Source organism: Cryptomeria japonica, chromosome 3 (assembly GCF_030272615.1).
Source record: "Cryptomeria japonica chromosome 3, Sugi_1.0, whole genome shotgun sequence".
NCBI lineage: Eukaryota > Viridiplantae > Streptophyta > Pinopsida > Cupressales > Cupressaceae > Cryptomeria > Cryptomeria japonica.
In genome coordinates, this window is record NC_081407.1 from 890175833 (window position 1) to 890196650 (window position 20818).

The 20818-nt window shown below is 31.9% G+C and overlaps 1 protein-coding gene across 3 annotated transcripts in view; it reads right to left on the reverse strand.

Annotated features, from left to right (window-relative positions):
• Window positions 1–14156: 14156 nt before the first annotated feature.
• LOC131059747 (structural maintenance of chromosomes flexible hinge domain-containing protein GMI1) overlaps window positions 14157–20818 on the reverse strand; it is a 411868-nt gene continuing 405206 nt past the window's right edge. For 2 of the 3 annotated variants that reach the window (XM_057992783.2, XM_057992782.2), the window contains one exon: window positions 14157–14637. In XM_057992783.2, the coding sequence (XP_057848766.2) occupies window positions 14403–14637 (235 nt within the window). In that variant the 3' untranslated portion in view covers window positions 14157–14402. The remainder of the gene's footprint in view (window positions 14638–20818) is intronic. The other variant, XM_057992780.2, reaches the window with a different exon arrangement.

Genomic DNA, 20818 nt, shown 5'->3' on the forward strand with positions numbered 1-20818 from the left:
AACTCCAAGCTGGATTCTCAATCAATGGCTTCAACCAATCAAATCCTTGTTGAACGGTTTGGATGATTTTGGTATTAGCCATGTGTATCGGGAAGGGAATGTGATAGCGAATAATCTAGCTAAAGTGATGACGTTGTCTGTTAATTCATGATTTAATGGTACCACAATCACATCATATTTTCAATTGGTGTCTGATTTTCTCTCATGACACATCACCCTCGCTTTTCTTGGACAATGAGATCATTGATTTTCATTACCCATCCGGTGAGATTGGATTTGATATTTCTTAACAAGGTATAGATAGCACGTATAAGCACCACTACAATTGGGACGACTTATGAGTTGGTTGGCATGAGAGATCATTAATGACAAAAGTGCTAGGACATCCCACTTCCCTTTGGCGATCATGAGAGTGTATGTTTGGGTCTATTTATAGACCTTTCTCCTCTAATTTTCTCACATCGCTTGGTGTAGTTAAGCCAGGTCAGAGTGCTTGGGATTAGTGTGCTAGGGAAGCTAAGGATGGATATGCCTATTATGTTGGAGTCTACCAAGCGATAGATGGCCTTCTTGGGGGAAATCTCTGACAAGCGGCTGCAAGTAGTTATGGCCACGAAGCATCCTCTCATTTTGCATGCTGTAAAAAGAATTTTGGGTGGGGATTTCATTAGAGCTTATCATCGCTACAGGATAAACTCAGACATCCCGACCATGTTTGTCGCCATGCCGGTTTATATGGGGGTGAGCAAGCAACGAGTCAAGAAAATGACTCAAATGATATTTAGGCACTTCTTTCTTGGTGAGATTGATGCAGTCCTAGATAATATTGATGCCAAATTGTGCACCTCGTTGCCACAAAACTACTACATGTCTCTGAGAGCAAGAGTGGAGGTCAAGAAGTTTGTGGTGGTGCAAGCACTTGACTAGGGGAGCTTGGTTGCGGAATAGGATGGGAAGGACTGGAATATTTCTCCTGCTAAAGGCAATTGTCATTCTGTTGGGCCTTAACAAGGCATGAATGAGGCAATTTGTGTTGGTGGAGGACCTGTGTGAAAGACATGACATAGGAATTCAAGAAAATGGTGAGGTATACCTCGATAATGTTTGGGGTTTTGGGCGCGACGAAGAATGGATACCGAATGATGATTGTCTCCTGGAAGAAATGGCAGATTCTGAGGTCCATGCAGATTGCAAGATGGAATGCTCTGTGGTGTTGAGAGCGGTCCTGATTCAGAAAGCTAAAGAATGTGAGCAGAGCCTGCAGGAGGAGGAGGGCAGTGAACCAGAGGCCATTGATCTCGAGGAGATAGATGCAGGTTCTGTTTGAGCCCCTAGGTGCTGGTTTTCTCTTCTGGTTTTATATTCTGGTATTACTATCAGGCAATAGCCTATAATTTTGTAACCATGACATGATACTCTATAGGGTGGTAGGAGTTTCTGTAGATAATAGTATTGTTCTCTATGGTAGTTTTTGGTTTTCTCAGATGTAGTACATATGGACATCTGGCCATTTTGGGGATAGTAGGTAGTAGGAAAGCATGGCATAGTTCCAAAACATATACATATAAAAATCTTTTATATATTAATATAATGGGTGTTGCACATCTGCAACTATTTACCTATGAAAAAAATAATAATAATATTTTAAAAATATATTTGATAATCAAAATGTAAACAATAGTAGAATATTTGGATATAATTGCCATACAAAGTCCAAATCAAATTTAATATAAATTCGAAGGTAGAGATAGTTGAAACAATTAAAATGAAAGTGTACAACCATAAATATAAAAAAAACTTAATAATAGTAATAATTTAATTAAAAGATATTAATTGTCTAAATTATTGTGCGAGATATTGTATTATAGTCTAATTTTTTTAAGTTTATTTTTCGATGATTTAATACTCTATGGGACGAGACAAGTTTAATATGTGTCTTACACATTTTGCAAATTTATACTGCTTTAGGGAACAATTTCCATGGATAGGTAATGAAAGGAGAGTGAGAGACGTGGTGTTAATAGTGTCCAAAAATGGGCAGAGTTTGGAGGAAAAAATAATAGACTAGAAAGAGAGAAGGAAAAACTGGTGACGTGAAATCTAGTAAGATATTATGATAAATAAATTTATATGTAATAATATTAATTTAATGAATTTAACTTGATATAAAAAAGGTTGATTATACCGTGATTATTTTCTTATTTTCAATTTTAAATACAATTCTTGTTAACTTAAGGTAACAAGGAAATTGCTCATATCACTTTGATGACCATTGTTATATTTTTTTTCAAAATCTATAAAAATGATTATATAATCTAAATAGACTAAAAAATATCTAGTCATGCATTTCTTCTTTAGAGAAAAAAGATTACCAAAGAATAATTGTGTCACTTACTAAGATTTGTGGCATCAATTGTAGGAATTTTCATAAAGAGATTTTCTATCAAGTTCAACATATTTTTCAATATCACTTGTAAAAAAAGATTAATGTTTAGGGTGAAAAATGGGGATTCACTAGTCTAATTGCATGAACTAGGAATGAAACCCATTCACAACTAAATCACATTAAGGGGAATAAGACTCAATATGCTCAACTTGAAAACCTATGGAAAGGGTTGAGCACATCTTGGATCATCACTCTCCTTGTTTTAGTTGAAATTGATTTTGGAATGGTATGAATTAGGGTCGATGATGTAAAATTAAAAATAATAAACATAAATAGATAGTTTCAGAACAAATATGTAGACATCAAGTACAAATATGGAAATGGAAAGCAGAGAGGAACCTGTCTTCGAAATATGGGCTCAAAAAGGTAGGTCAATGTTGCTAGGCGACCTTGATACAAAAGTGTCAAATGTAGATGTCAAAAATAGTTTTGGAATTAGGATGTTGCTCTGAGTATCTCCTTAAAATTTCGCCAAAAAAATGTTGGTCACTGTTGTTAGGCGACCTTGACCCAAGCTTTTCACTTGTTCACAATTTTATTCTTTGCATCTCAGTTTGCTCTTTCTGGATCTATATTCGTTCTCTCTAGAATCTATCACTTGCACATAGAAGAAGGAAAAATATTGTTGGGTTGATAGTAGTTTGCCTAGGTCAAACCTCGAGTTTGGAATTAACCTTGTGATGAATGAAATAGAAAAGAGCGTGCCTTGATAATGCAGAGGCTAGATCTAGAATTTGAAATTCTTAATTGAAATGATATACCTTTATGAATCTCCTTTGTCTTGAAGTCTTCATGAAAATGTTGATGTTGTTATGTAGGAATTCATGGATGTCTTCATAAGAACTTGATCATGGATGCCATCTTGAATGCTTAAAATCTAAATACCCAACCTCTTCTTCACTACTCTAATTATGCTTGATTGCTTGCTCACTTGAATTTGAATTGTGGAGTGAATTTCCTTTATGAGAGACGTTTCATATGAGGGGATTAAACTTGCTTTTACACCCATCCTCATGAAATGTATTGAAAATGAAGAAGGTCGATATTGAAAATTATTTCTTACTCAATTTTTTTCGACTGTTAGAGGGTTAAAAAATGGACCCTATTGGTTTGGGCAAGTGTGCCATGCATCCTTGGCCAAGAGGTCAAGGAACTAGGCGCCCTTGACCAATCCATCTAGGCTGAACAAAGGTCTAGGAATCAAAGTAGAAGAGAGGATAACAAATTTGGTAATGGTGTGAGCAAAGTCAAGGCATATAAGGCCAAAACACTAAAATAAGGCTCAAGTGGGTATGAAATTGTGCAAGGATACAATTTATGACATTAAAATTGGTATAGCTTAACCTGCATTGTTACCATGTTATTAGAAATTAGGATCTTAGGATACTAATCATTATAATCAATATATAAAATAAATAAACTAATAATCATACAAACATTATGTTAACATATTACACAAGATATACATGGGGAAAAATCTTTTGAATAAAAAACCCCATAAAGGATCATTTCATTAACACTTACAATATATATTGTATAACAAAATAGACTTGAATATGGGGGACACTTCTTCATACTTTCATATGGCCAATAGTATCTCTTATGCATAACACTATATCTCACTATAAATATCCAAATTCACACACGTTCAAATGAGAAAGAAGCTCTTTAAATAGAGGAGGAAGGGTGGCAACATTAGTCACACCTTTTCAATATCCACTGTTCATAAATGATTAATAATCTAATAACTTAATAATCTAATAGTTATTAGATTTTAATTATTTCAAATGAGATATGCTTAATAAAATAAATAATATATATATTTAAAGTTTTATAACCTTATATTAGAACAATATATAAATTTTATAAGGGTGTGACTCCTAACTAGCATACCTATCTTTAGAGAAATATAAGTAAAGTACGTTGAAGATATCATATTTGTTCATTGTTCCACTTAAAAAATTATTATATGATTATATTGTAATTAATATTAAAATTATTATGATACTGTAATTAATATTTAATTATTATTAAGATATGATTATATTATTATGTTTTAATATATTATTTTTTATTATCAAATTATTATTTTTAATATTTAATATTTTATATTATTTCTTATCCTTGAGAAAAAAATGGACTTTACGTAGGGACACTTTCAATCTCCATAATTAGATTGAGATGATTATGAAGTTAACCAATTGCATGATGTAGAGAGACAAATGATCAAGTTAAATTGAGAGTGAGTGACAATCGAGAGGTGGAAGTGAAGATATAGTTAATATTAAATAATCAAACATTAATTAATTAAGTGCATAAGAGAAAAAAAATAAAAAAAATAATAATGATTTTTTTTGCTTTTCTTGCATTAAAGTGTCACAAACACGTCAAAATAAATTCTTATAGTTTTTATTGGCAGACTTTATTCCATCCATATGAGTATAATATGCCTTCAACGTAATTACACAGATTCCTTGACACTTAAGTAAAATTTAAATATAAATATAATACTAATGGTAGAAGGAGATGAGAGCGATTACTAAGAAGTAACAAGGAGTTTATGGTCATCCAATATATGCAATAACAATATCTAGTTATGGCTTAGTTTTCAACTATCATCCCTACTTAAATTATAAGGGTGTTTTCAATTTTCACAATTAGCATTTTGGTATCTTTTATGCATATCTCATGTTTTTCCCTCATTGTGTGAACTAAGGCCAACCTATGTATATTCCTATGTTCCAAATGTTTCACTTAATGTTAGAATTGCCATGGAAATCCTTAATCCAACCCAAAATCACCAAGGTATGTGCATTAACAACTCCAACGAAATCTAACCCCCCAAACCATACAAATATGCATTTGTAACAAAGATTGAGAGAAAGGAAGGGAATTACAATCTAATGAAAATCAATATGTTGATAGAAAAATTGCAATACATGACAAGTTACGCCAAAATTATGTACAAATTATGTCATCCTATCAGTGCAAGGTCAATAATATTTTAGATGTCTGAATGATAACAAAGAAAAAATATGTCTAAGAAATAACATAGTGCATAAAAATTTAATAGACATGAATCCAAAATATAGATTCATAACTTAGAAACCAACATAAAATATTGAACAGGGTATGATTATCCATCAAACGTAAAAGCAAATAAAACTATAACTTCAATAATTCAGGACAATATGTGTGAAAATTAAAACAAATTTAAAGATCTAAACTAAGTAATGGCGGGCTCATATGTTAAATCTGGAAGCTTAGATAATGTATGCAAAGAAAAAGACATCAACTTTGGTATCATTATCTTTTCCTAGACGTCTTACAGTGTGGACATTAAAGTGGAAAAAGATTTTAATGAACATTCAAAAGTAACGATAGATGCCACATAACATTGATTAACAATGATGCTAGACAAAATCATGCACCAACAATCAATACAAGCTATTATCTAATCCATTATAATGAAAATAAAGCATTAAAAAATAAAATTTCAAAACAAAATTGATTTATTTTAATATACCTGCTTTAGCTGAAATTTTTTATAGAAAATCTACCTGGAAGGTTGCTCAAACTTTTAGAATTGAGGGAACTTTTCAAAAAGCGACAATTTAAAATTCCAACCATATCATTATTCCTCTTAAATAATGCAACTATAAGCTGGTAGATCAAAAGGTGTGAATACATGCAATTTCTATACCAAATCAGACTGTTTGTGGAAGCCATCAATAAATTGTACTTCCTCTTCTAATTAAGAGTATTATAAATAAGGAAAATTTGCAAATTATGCAACATATACTTTCTCTTCTAGTTAAGAGTAATATTAATAAAGAAAATTTACAATTTTCATAAAATAGAGCTAAAAATTAAACTGAAAGAAGCTTAAAAAATAATAGTCATAATGAAACAAGTGAAAATATGTCTCCAAAATATTTTTCTCATTTAATTTAAGTATTTAATTTAATTTTTTAATTCTTAAACAATTCTTAAATTTTAATTAGCTTATATTTTCTTTTAATTCTATATTAAAAATAATATTATCATATTCCTTTTAATGTATCAAACCATGAAATCAACAAACTTGTCTTGATATTTCAACTCAAGTTTAAATGACCAATGGTTGCACTTAAGTTATTTAATTTAGTTTCATTCACTCACAAGCATGCCAAATTAAATGCCTTCAGTTTTTATTAATGAACATTTTTACATCTATATGTGAGTGTAATACACCTTTCCGCATAATAACATTATGTTCTAACATTTCCATGCATAACAAAAGTATTAATTTTTAATATTTTTTAGGATGTGCAATCTCCCCAAGTATAAACAAGACATCATTTTTTATTACTCTATTTTTATGAAAAAAAATATTTTTACAATTATAATAAAAATATATTGAGAGATATCATATTTGTTCCAAACCCTAGTCCTAATTGAATCATATCCTCAAGGCTAACCCTAACCTTGAATGAACCCTAATAGTAAACATAACTCTTTAGTCTAATTCAACCTTAATCCTAAACTAAACCGTAATTAAACTCTAAACTTAATCCTAATTAAACCATATAACCCTAATCCTAATTATACTCTAAAATAAACACTTAAGATAAATAATTAATTTTCAAATTATAAATATTTTAGTAATGTTAAAGAATAATTTTATATTATATTAATTTTTTTTAATAAAAACACCATCTTTCAATTACTATTGAAATTTAAAAACATCCCTTTTTATGTTTGCCTTTGTCTTTTATATATAACTAGCAATTGCACCTTTGTGTGCAATGGGTACGCCGAAGAGGTATGGAAGTTCATTTGGGAAAAAAATTGGTCTATTTTATGTATAAATTTGTTACATAATATATGACAACAATTGGTAGATCATTTAGCAAATAATATTGTTTGTACAAAACCTTCCTTAATGAAGAAGTGATAGCTTCAAATCTACTATGCATCCACTTACATGGATCAAAACATGACTAAAAGAAACCTTTGAATCAAGGAGATAATCAAGGTCCATTACCAATAGGATCGAATTATGTTTGCAATAGATAGATAGAGAGAGAGAGAGAGAGAGAGAGAGAGAGAGAGAGAGAGAGAGAGATGGTGAAGGAGAGGGAGGAATGTAGAGAGAGGGGAGTGATGATAGATAGAGATGAGATACAAATATATAGAGGGAGACGTGAAGTGATATGTAATGAGAGCTAGAGAGGATGTATGCAGGAGTAGAGAGAGATGTAGAGATAATGAGATAGAGATGAAGAGAGATGGAAGAGGGAATATGGAGATATAGAGATGCAAAAAGATGTAGATATAGAGGTATAGGAAAATAGAGAGGGAGAAAGAGAGAGATGTTTCCTCTATGAAGTGGAACAAGTTAACTTTCTAAATCAATGACACATCCTACTCTAAAAGAGATGCAAAATGATTTGAATCATGTTGCTTGCCCAATTCAAGGCGGATCACACAAAGAATAAGCTCATGGATCTATGCTTCTTCATTATCCTTCCCATACCATGAGATTAACGTAATATCTCTTGTATTTTATCATAAATATTTATAAATCAGTACGTAATAATGTCTAATTGATCAAAAGTACGACAATTATTCAAATGGCAATATTATGGTTTGTGTTAGTGAGAAATTAGATCATTATTTTAAGCATGGTTTTCTTTGACTTGTTATATATATATATATATATATATATATATATATATATATATATATATATATATATATATATATATATATATATATATATATATATATATATATATATATATTTTAAAGTGACAATTGGTGTTAATTTAGTCGAGGTTGTTTTCTTTAACATCTATAGTACAATCATTATGTTTTACCCTCTCATCTTTTTTGTTTTTTTGATCGGTATTTTAGCCTCTCATCTTTATTGAAACTCTTCTAATTTAAATACAAATCTATTAGTATGGAAGACTTCAAATAACTATAAACTTAGTGATGAAACAAATGAAATTGTATTAAGAAGGTTACATATATTGTAAATAAACAAGTGAAAAATTATCATAGAATTCCGACAATCAAGTTAGCATAAAACTTAATTATATAGAGAACACTTTACTTAATCTTTAGCAAAAAAATTAAACATGACAATCACAACACCAGTCAATAAATTTTTACCAATAGGTTAGTTCAAGGGTGGGCCATTTCTTTACTGCTACAAGTATTACAAGATAGATTCTTTCTTAACACAAAAATAGCTTATTATTAATATTCAAATTCATACGATGTTTGTCTTTGGTTGAATTTCTTATATAACTATATATGAGACACAACACTAATGTGTCATATTTTGAGATATATTTATGGGGAATGGGATGAAGAAATTATAGCCCATGCACATTGTAGGGGATAACAAAGATGCCAACCGCAAGGCTTAAGCTTTTTAGTAGGTTCTTTAACAATTTTGTAGATTAAATTTATACAATTTTAGAGAGGAAGATAGAGGGAAACATGAAGACAAGTAGATGGAGAGGTAGATATAGAGAGATAAATAGGGGAAGATATATATATATATATATATATATATATAGGGTGATATATTGAGATACAAAGGGATAGGGAAATAGATATAGAGAGAAAGAATGAAATAGAGAGAGTGGATATATGGAGATAAGGAAATAGAGAGGGACAATATTTACGGTTTAGGTTTCATATTATTACATGATGAAAATTGATGCATGTCTTTCTCATTGAAATATCTTCTACAAATAGAATTATTATTTGATGAGTGGATAAACATGTTATGTAGCATTCTTTGCATATTGTGCATATAAATTTGAAAGTGCATCTATTCTATGTAATTTAGAAAAATCTATTTTTTTCATAAACTATAATAACATTATGAAATGCTTTTCTTGGTTAAAAATGAAAAACGAAATTTTTTTACTTTAAAACTTAATAAATAAATAAAATAAAAAGGCTCTTTATAATTAATAGATTAAAAAATGTATATTACAATTTAAAACTAAAACTAAAATCTACAATTAATTTTTTTTTTAAATATATGATTTTTCCTAAAAATGTGTTAAATAGAATGATATAAGTTTATTTAAATATGATAAATTATCTAGATTCAGGATAGATAACTACTGCCATCCTATTACCACGTGAGGTGACTTCCATTTTGTGTGAATGTGGACACTATTGGAAACTTTATTGAATGCCATTTCACAATCCTATTTCTTCATATAACCAACTGCCACCAAATGATATCGTTCCATGCATCGATTCCTCTCTGCAGCTTAAAATAATTCATGAATACTACCATTCCATTGGTAAATGGTGGAAGCGCCTTTGTAGATTGGAGAAGTTATAGGCCTCCTGTGAGCTCCCTACAACCAAGAAAATCCCAGTTCTTACACAAGCGCTGCCTGAGTTTGTTGAATTGCATTAACTATCATAAAATCAGTCCATTTCTTAATGAAAACGGTGGAGAGCTCGTAATCAATATTAACAACAAAACTTACAACTAGCTTTTGAATCACCATGTGGTTGTGGGAGGAGATTGCAGAAAAAAAGCTTTGAAGTTGAAGATTTTATTGCTGTTCGAAAACTTACAGTCAATGGACAAACTCATGTGGTAAAGAAGATGAAGATGATGCTAATAGCGTTTCTTTTGCTGCTGAGCATGACTATAGCCGAATGCGGTAGACGTGACAAGTGCTATCAAGAACACACTCAAACTGCGGAAAGTCAGGGGTTCGATACCCACAGTGACGCACTTTGAATGGATTTCAGAAGAATGAAGACGAAGGAGGACCTCCGTACCGCATGTAGTTTTCAAGGCAGAGAGTGAGTGGACAGATGACTATTTTGCTGTCCCATAGTTTACACGGGATAGATGACGCAACAACAAATGAATCGACGATAGTAGACAATGCAATCGTCTTGCATTGTCTATCTATGATCCTGGATCGTTGATGGACATCTAATATTTTTAAAATTAGCAATTGCATCTTGGTGTGTGCAATGGGTACACTGAAAAGGTTTAAAAAGTTAATTATGATTTTTTATTGTTTTATTGGTCTAAACCTTTTTTTTGGTACATAAGACAAAGTGGTACGTCATTTAGCAAATGATGTTCTTTGTGCAACAAGAGTATCATTGGAGAAGTGATCACAATATGAAATCAAATATACATTGTTCCAAAGATGACCAAAAAACCTTTGAATCAGGTATATAATTAGGTTCCATTAGAAGACAAGGAGAGAGAGGGCTAGGTATAGATAGAAAGAGGGAGAGATAGATAGAGCGGGGTAGGGAGATAAAGATATGGGATATTGATAGAGCGGAAGATAGATATAGAGATGGAGTTGGAGATGAAGATAAAGGAGACAGATATAAAGAGAAGAAGATGGAGAGATATAAAGATAGAGGAGAGAGAGATAAATAGATAGATAGAACTAAAAAGTTATATAGAGTAAAATGGAGAGAGAAAGACAAATAGAGATGTAGATGGTGAGATGGAGTGATAGAGATATATAGAGATAAGCATATATAGAGATAGGGAGAGAGGGGCAAAGAGGAATAGAAATAGATAGAGTAATAAATAGAAATGGGTCACAGGAGAGGGGGAGGGATAAATTATGGAGACAAAGTGTGGAAGAGAGAAAGAGAGAGAGAGAGATATACGAGAAGAGAAAGGGAGAGAGAAGTAGATATAGAGAGATAAATAGGGAGTTATGGAGGGAGTGAGGGAAGTAGAGATGGGGAAAGATAGGAAGAGATGGTTTGAGAGAAAGGTGAAGTAGCGAGATATAAAGAGGGGGTGATAGGGAGAGAGGAGAGATATGGATAGAAAGAGGGAGAGATGTATATAAAAAAGAAAATATATAAAGCGATAGATATCTTGAGAAAGATAGAGTGGGTGTGTGTGTGTGTGAGAGAGAGAGAGAGAGAGCGAGAGAGGTGCAAAGGCATAGAACGAATAAGAGAAATAGGGGTATAGATAATGAGTTAGAGTGAATAAGTGAGAGATAGATATATAAATAAGGAGAGATGGAAGGTGAGAGGAAAAGAGAGGGATAAATGAAGATAGAAAGAGAGACACAATGAGGGGTAGAAAGAGATATAGTAATGTAAAGATATAAGAACACACATATATATATATATATATATATATATATATTAAAAATAAAACAGGAAGAGAAAAACAAGGTGTGTGTGTGTGTGGTCCAAAAATAGAGAAGGGGGGGTAGAGATAGTGATAAAAAGAGGGAGAGATAGAGAGGTCAATATAGTGAAGATACGAGACAAGGATGAGGGGAAAGGTAAGGATATACAAATAAGGGAGATAGATAGATAGAAAAATAGAGACACAAATGGATATGGAGATTGTTGTTCTTTATTGTTGATCTTTTTAATAGATGACAATTTTATTTTATTTTTTTACCTCGATTGCTCTATTCATTTTCATCCATCAAAATGGATAGACAAGATGATTGACATCAATGAAAGTATAATAAAAGAGATATCTCACACATTCACTTTTCAATGTGGGATAAAAATTTATAATACTCTGACAAGTTGAATTTTTTTATTATGTTATATTTAAAAATAGTAATTAGTGCATCACCTATATGATTAGTTTTAATTGAACATTACATTTTATATATATTAGAAATGTTATATTGCAAGTTATGTTCTATTTAATATATTATAAATAAAGTATGAATATAATTTGATATAATTAATATATATTGTATTTTTCACATATGATACGAATAAAATATTAAATATCTTATATGTTTAATATTTTAATAATTAAATTATATTTATTATATAAAATTATAAATGTTATACATAAATATTAGATGTAATATACATTTAATAGATAATGTTCATTAATTATAACTATAATTTGAGAAAGTTAGCTCATACATAAAGAAAGAAAGTGGTGGCTGGCCCAACAAATGGAAGCTCTTTCCTAGTCTAACATTCTTTCTTTCCAATCGTCGAGAAACAGGGTGAAGGACTCTTCAGACTGAGTAGACTAGTTCAACCGATTCATAGGAAGTAGCTTTCTTTCCCACCCGAGAAAGGTTGATCGGAGGCAATACAGTAATAGAGTTTAGTTTCAACCATCCTCCTTTTCTATTGTTACCGGAGAGGCAAGCCGAACAACTATAATATAATGATAGCACTCGAGTTCGTATAGTGTCGAAAGGCGAATAATATAATTGGATGGAAGGCAAGCTGCACCGAGGGATAGATAGTGGCACACGAAATAAAATTTATAATCGGTAACTCTTAATGAATGAATGAACGAGGTTGAGAGGGAAGACATCCAAACACATCGATTGATTAGAAATGCATAGACTACGGGCCCAACTCATGGTCGTGACTCGGTTTCTCTTTCTCGGTATAATATAATTGGTTTGTTCTTGTAGTTTCCATTATGAATTAGTAACTTCTTACAAATTAGATAAAACTCGAACATGCTATAGAAATAATTGAGATGAAAAATTACTATCTATATATACTTATTATTTAATTGTTATTATTTTTATTATGTTACTTATATAAATATTTAACGTCTATATATTTGTAATTTAATTATGTATTCATTTTATAGATTAAATCCTAATTTAATTGTATTCATTCTTGTAGTTTTAAATATAGATGGATCAATTTAAAATAATATCATAAGTTAATATATATTACATTAAATTAATATTATATAATATAAAATAATAAATATAATTATAAATTTAATCGTATATAGAATTAATATATACTTTAATAATAAATTTAACTAAATATATAATACATAATATTAAATTCCTATCCATGTTTATTTTTTATTTTGTCGAAGTTAGAGAGATTTTATTAATTAAAAAATGATAATTACAACTCCATTCAGTGTGGGCACCGGTAAGAAAGAAAACCTCCGATCTAGCCCAGATCCATTAATGAATCAGAAAATTAATGCTAGGGAAAGCTAAATTCTATCCATGTTTATTGCTCTAACAATATAATAAATAAAATAAATTATAATATCATTTTAAATATATATTTCTAAAAAGTACTTCAAAAATATTTAGGTAATTGACAAATAAACTTCTAAAAGCAAGAGATATGTTACATGAAAAATCTTGAAAATCATAGGCCCAAATTATAATATTAAAAGTTTAGTTCACCCAGATACGTTGTGTTTATTTTTTATTAATATTTGTTTCTCCTAAAGAAATATGAATTATAATTCCATAATTCCAATGTCACATTTCTCCAAGCAACTGTGTATTTATTCCTAAGCCATAAAACTAACTGCCTGTTGCTTTTTTTTGTAGTCAACGGATTATTTAAAGATCTGTATGCACGAAAAATAAAGCCATTTATGATTTACGGAGAGGGAAGCGCACGAAAAACAAAGCCATTGATTTACTATGGATAAGTCCAGGATATGGCGGAGCTGAAATCGAGCAGAACAAACGGAGGCGATTGTTTCAATTTAAGACTCTTTTTTACTGTTGATTGCTCAAAGCAGGTTGCCCTTTTCAGACGCCTTCGGCATAATAAATAAAAAATAGATTTTATGTATGTCTAATTTGTAGTACGATTGTAAAATGAAAGAGTGTAATCATATAAGAATATTTTTAATTTAGTTTCATCTAGTATAAATGAAAAAGCCGTAGATGCTACAGACACTTGAAATTAACAGTTGAGCATTTTGATTAATGTGATTATAAGTATGATGTGACATTTCTTTTATCCAACAAAACATTCCTGCATTTGCAGACCCGAGATCATCTAGTTTTATAATAATCCGTATTTTGTTCTACCACACATCATTATCCCAAAGAGAATTGGGATCATGACGAACGGACTTTATGTTCAAATACTAATAAGATTCATCAAGATCTTTGCCTGCAAAGGTAACAGAGCATAGGATGATACTAATTCAAAAACATTTGGTTTAACAAGAACTTAGGTTTGCAGCTTGATCCCGTAATTCCTCCAGTTCTTTCTTTGTGTCCTCAAATTTTTCATGTGCTTTTGCTAAAGCAATCGAAGTTTGTTCAATTTCATCTTCCAATATTTTCTTCTTCTTCATTTTCCCTTTTAATTTTTCCTCAATATAAAGACGATTCTGCTCGACTGAGGTTATTTGTTTTGATGAGGTGGTTGGAAACCTCACAGCAACTTCTTCCCTGTTCAATAGTACATAGATCATGTCAATACAAAAACAGAAGCTACTCTGCTACAAAATTCTTCAAGAAACAGGCATACTGTCAAACCATTAAATAGAATACAAGCTTATCTGAAAGTGTGAATGCAAAAGAAAAATAATTCATCGAACATTAAAGCACTACTGAAAAGAATCCAATTCATTTGACGCATTAAGACATAATTTCTCACCAGAGATCTACATGGCACTGATTGGAATATCATTCTACAAATATTCAATAAATGCTCATTTCAGAACAAAATTCATATCTACAAAGTATGCAGTTTACACCAAAACAATGTCTAAGTCAACATTGCTTTCCCATGATATGCTGCAGCTGTATGTCACTTGCAAGAACGCATATTTCACCATATTGGATACAGTTATTACAAAATTCATAGTTCACCTTTCACCTTACTTATACTCTTTACCAGTACAAAGTACTAGGCTTTCCTCGTATCCAAATGGGCCAAACAATTAGTGTCAGTGTTCATTCTTTCCAGAACCAACTTATGATTTCCATCCACAACCTATGACTAGGATTCTCCAGCCTAGAGCTATCTCTATCGGGTGGTGCCAACTTTGCTTCTTTTGACAATTCTAATCAATCCCTCTTTCAAGTTGCCTGCATATACTTTATGGAATCATTGTTGCGTTATTAAGTTTTTGGCTCCCATTCCTCTAACGAGGCCTCCTCATCCATCACAACATTTGCATTAGAGCCATTGCAAAGTTCAATTATTTGATAAATCCTTTATGTGTATGTGCCCTTTCAGAAATATCCAACAACGAGCACCATGGAGGGTGACTCATTCTTCAGACTTCAATTTTTTCATTTTACAGAATACTATCACCAAATTTTGCTGTTGCTTTCCAAAACTTCTTAGGGCTTTAAGACATCTTCATGCATATGCATATATCCATAGTTCAAAAAATATAACATTTCTGCCCAAAAAACGGCTCTTCAAATTACAAGGGAAAACTTCCTATAAACAAAACTAACCTCCAAACTATATGTACAGTGTTTTCTAGGTGGTTCAGACTCATGTTAAATGAATCTAAAGATACGTTTTTTTGAGTTCACCCAGGGCAACAGGTTGACAAGCTCTTCAACTCAAGGAGAAAGTTTTTTATACTTTTTTACTAAAAGAAGATGTCATGATTACTACACAGTTTCACCCCATGTTCACACTAAGGGGGGGTGTTGGGAATTAGTGTTCACATAGGTGTTAAAATTAGTATCATAAGTGTAATAAATCATAAGTCCTTGTGAGTTGAAATCCTATAAATATGTAACCTGTATTTGATTGAAAATAATGAGAAAGCACGTACTATCATCTAGAATATTGTTTGCAAGCTTTATTTGTCACTAATTAGATTTTGTTCACAAGGACTTAGTGTGTAAATCAATCCTTTGAAAGATTTTCAAATGAATTTAAGGATTTGACAAAGATTTTCAAAACTTATGTCTTGGATCCAGAGGAGATCCAAACCTCAAACTCAGATTTTGCACTTCACATTAGGAATTCCATACTTTAACTAAGGATTGAACACTTTAATTTTGAATTTCACATTTCAACGTAAATTGCACTTGAATTATGCACCTTTGTCTAAAGATTTTTACCACATTTCCCATTTTCCCTTCCCATCAAGATTGGAAAGTCCAACCTTAACAAGGAATTTTTCTTGTCTAAGCATCAAATTTCATCATTTTTCACACATTAACATTCAAAAAATCTCGAATCCTTGACAATTTTCTAGACGACATTTGGCAACATTTGACAACTTTGACAACATTGATAGCATTTGACAATTTTGATGCCCCACCATGGAATCAAGACTTGAAACATGAATCCCTCACTTGATCACACCGTAAGGACAATCCTTGCATTTAAACTCACTTGACTCGACACACTTATTCCTTGACTGAATAGAGGTACCCTTCTCACAAGCAAACTAAAACAAAACACTAAAACACCTAAGCTGAAAAGCGAAACAGTTGGGGTCCCCATTTGCGATGGGGCAATGTGTGCAGATGTCATAATATCTTCCATTGCAAATTCATGGAAACAAACAAGGGTGTCAATTATTTTTTATGGATGCAAGCATAGAAAAAGTCAACCATTAATCAATGTGTTTGGAGTGTGCCCTAAAGGAGGAATATTTTTTTAAAGTTGTGGATTGTGAGGGATAGATGAAGGATGTACAATTTATCACTTAAATCCTTATATAATGCATTCAAGATGTGGACCCTGAAAATGTTGTGCAGGTAGTAACGAACAATGCAAAGAATTGTAGATCTATAGGTATTTTGATTGAGACAAGGTTTGACCACATATTTTAGACACCTTGTGTTGTCCACTCTCTCAAACTCATGGTACAAAAGTTGGGTAGTGTTGATGTGGGTAAAGTGCAACTAATCATTTGGTCAACACAGAATAGAATGCCGAGTATCCTATCCTCTCTTCAATAAGGAAATCCCTAATGTTGCTTAGACTGATCAAAGGGGATAACCTCGAGGTTCCAATTGTCAGGTCTTGACTACTCAGGATAACTTAGCAGTTTGATGTGTTTTGCTGGTAAACATGAGGGGACTTATGAATGTAACAAGCTGGTCTGCATTTGACGACGCTTTGGTTCTCAAACTGGGGAAATAAATAACAAAGGGATAGGGTTTAGGAATCCTAAGGACAATGATAATAACAGTTGGTGTTGTGGGTAGACAAATTTCAAACAAACTAATTCCTGCTTTGTAATGTGCCCACTTTGAAATAGAATTTAATAATACTTAATAATAATAAAATTATAATACTAAAAATTAAATTAAAATATAAAAGAATATAATTAAACATAATTAAAATTTAATTAAGTTAATGAATGGTCAAAAGACATAAAATGAAAAGTTGTGACTCCCTCAAACATGAGATATAAAAGGGAGAAGAGAACCTCATTGGAGGGGGCATAATTTGGGAATCAAAAATGCAGATCTGATTTAATAAGAAGTGCAGATCTGTTTGTGAAAGGTTGTGTCCCTTTCAAAGGGCAGAAATAATGAAGAGTTGCACACTTTCAAGGGGTGCTAATGGTGAAAGGGTGTGTCTCTTGCCAAAGGACATACATGATGAAGAGGTGTGACCTCTCCCTCACATTGAGAGATATAAAGGAAAGGAATCAAAAGCATCTAGTGACATCACCATCGATCAGATCGGATCAGATCGGAACTGTTGTTAAGTTACAAGCAGTAACATCTTTGTTCTTGGTGGTATTCATGGGGATGTGCTTAATATGTATGCTTAGTCTATGAAGCCCGATAATGTCTTATGCAGAATTTAATAGTAATATTAATATAGACTGCAATATGTATGACAATCATACTTAATTTCATATGCATTCTTAATACGTAAAAGAATATTATATTATTGGCCTAGTCTTAATTCATCTACCAAGTCCTATGAGGGGATAGGTTGGTCTGTGTAGGGAAAGGCGAGTAAACCCATCACAAGTTATGGTGAGCCCAAGATGGGTAGTGACATAGACCTGGGCCTTGAGGGAGCCTCTTTGTAGTTGGTGTCAGAGCCCTATGACAGTAAATCCCCATCCCTCATTAGGATTAGGAAAGAAGCTAAGATAGGACTTAATATAATGAATGTTGAATGTGTTTGTGTAATAGTTTAAGAAATATGAATTGAAGCATAATAATGTATAGTAATGTGTGTTAATTCATTGGGAAACAAGCAGCCTCCTAGTTGGGGGCATTACATGCTTAGCCATAAATATACTCACAACTCCACAAAAATAGTGCAAGCTTCAAAGGAATAAAAGATTTTCAGACTATGGATATTTATTTAGGCACCCAATCTTGGCGCAGCCTGAGACAAACACCCACAATTGAACTAGGAACAATAATAGGGTTCAGACTATCCATGCACAGAGACCTGCAATTAGCAAGCCCCCAATGGTATGAACTTGAAATCACATCAAATATCCTCACACTTCACCATTAAAATTATTCAACACTAACTAACCAGATGAAGAGAAACCATGCAAACAAAAAAGGACAAACAACAAAATACCATGCTTCAAAACTCAATTCATTTGTTCTATCTACTATTACAACAATTTCTGCCCAACAATCGTATTCTACTTCTACTCCTAATTATAGCTACTTCTAACCCTCTAACCTCTAAAAAAAGAACTATCCCCCTACAATGAGAGAGGCACTGGCCCCCCTACAATGAGAGAGGCACTGGCCTTTTATAGCTTTTACGTTCTGAATCAGTGGCTAAGATCTAACCCATCCAGTGGCTTGTAATGTCCCATTTAGGATTTACCATAATTCAACCCTGGAACATCAACTTAAACTGAAATAAGAATTGTAATATATTAATAAACATAACTTTATTAGAAAGGAATACATTTCATTATAATATTGACTTAATATTTTAATAATAGATTAGAGGATAGAACTTATCTTGATAGATTCCCCTAGCTTGTGCTGATCATAACTATGGTAATATCTCTCTTCAAAATCAATCATAAATGTGGCTATGTCTTCTCCAACCTTTTTCTCTAAGGCATTGTATCTTATATTCTTCCCTTCACAACATTAACACTCTTCATATATTCTGGTATAAATCTGAATTTCATTTTATACCGCTTTGATTGTATGAAGTATTCTATCTGTTATGCATATATTCTTTTATTTCCTCACATTCACATAACTCTGAAAATTCTTTATTTCCTGTATTGTAATCTCAGGATCATATTTCCCACTCACTTCTTAATATATATATTCTCGTTTTCCCCTTTCTTCATTTTATAACTCTACTTTTATTAAACATATCCCAAAATGGATTAATCTTCAGAGATGAATTCTCGTATCTGGATACCCAACTTTGTGCTTAAGAAGTTTCTACCTACTGACGTCTGAAATAAAAATAAGTTAATACTCCCCCTTCTAATGTTTGATATCCTCCTTTTATATATCAAGAGAAGATGTGAGAATAAATGGGTGCGGCCCTTCATTATAGTTAGCACTTAATTACTTCTAAACAAGTCATACTTATTTCTTTGGCATCGGCTTTGACTTCAATCCTTATCTTTTAATTATCAGTGTTTATATTAACTCCTTAGAAGATCGCATTTCGTTCTCATGTCAGCCTTAAAAAGCCAAGTACGAGCTTCTACCTTCTTCCTCTCTAAGACGACAATCTGCTATATAGTGGTTATAATAATCGCTCACAAAGTTTACTCCTTCTACCCGATTGCCTTTATACTTCTTGTAATGTTTGGTATTCATTTGCATCCATATCCCCTTAGTTAATTCACTATGATAGGCAATATTAATTATGATATTAGTTGCATCTCTGCTACAGATCGATATTGAATCTAGATGTATATCATTTTAACTAATCGTTGTTCTGAGTATCATCGTCCCCTCCTATGGCTGACTTTGTCTTAATCGTTGACTTGAATATATTACTTGCCAAGCCGCTGCTATTAACCTAACTAATTAATTATCTTCGATACCCATGCAATTTGATATCGATGTGGCTTATGGTGAATCGTCCATGTATCAGCTAAGATGATCTTGATGGATCATAGTTATCTTTAAAATTCAACTCACTCGTATGCTCTTACTTGATATGATGATCATATATCTTGCTATCTTTGTTTGTGATGATAATCATTTATGTCTATGTTTGGTCTTCATATATAATTGAGATTCTTGATGATTGCTGATGGCTTACAAGAATAAGTTTAAATCTTTAATTAAAACTTATTTAATAGCCTATTGTCTCTTTTTGGCTTCAAGTCTTGAGTGGGGACATTACATGGCTCTAATTTGCCTTCTAGAAGTCTTGACAGCTTTAACCCATACCTAGTAATTCTCATAACTTCCCAACTACCCCTTTTCAACCAATTTCAACTAGCTCCACTACACGACAAAACAAACAGATTTGGGCAGATGGAGAAATAACTAACCTTTTGGCCTTTTTGTATTGTATTAGATTGAGGAAAAAGTAATTATTTTACAATATAATAATTCCCTTTTACAATAAAGCATTTCTAGTTGTCATTTCCAACTGTGCATTTTTGATTCTGCATGTCCTGTAACATTCTATGTAAACATCTTCTTTCAATCTCACGCCTTGGCCTTCAAC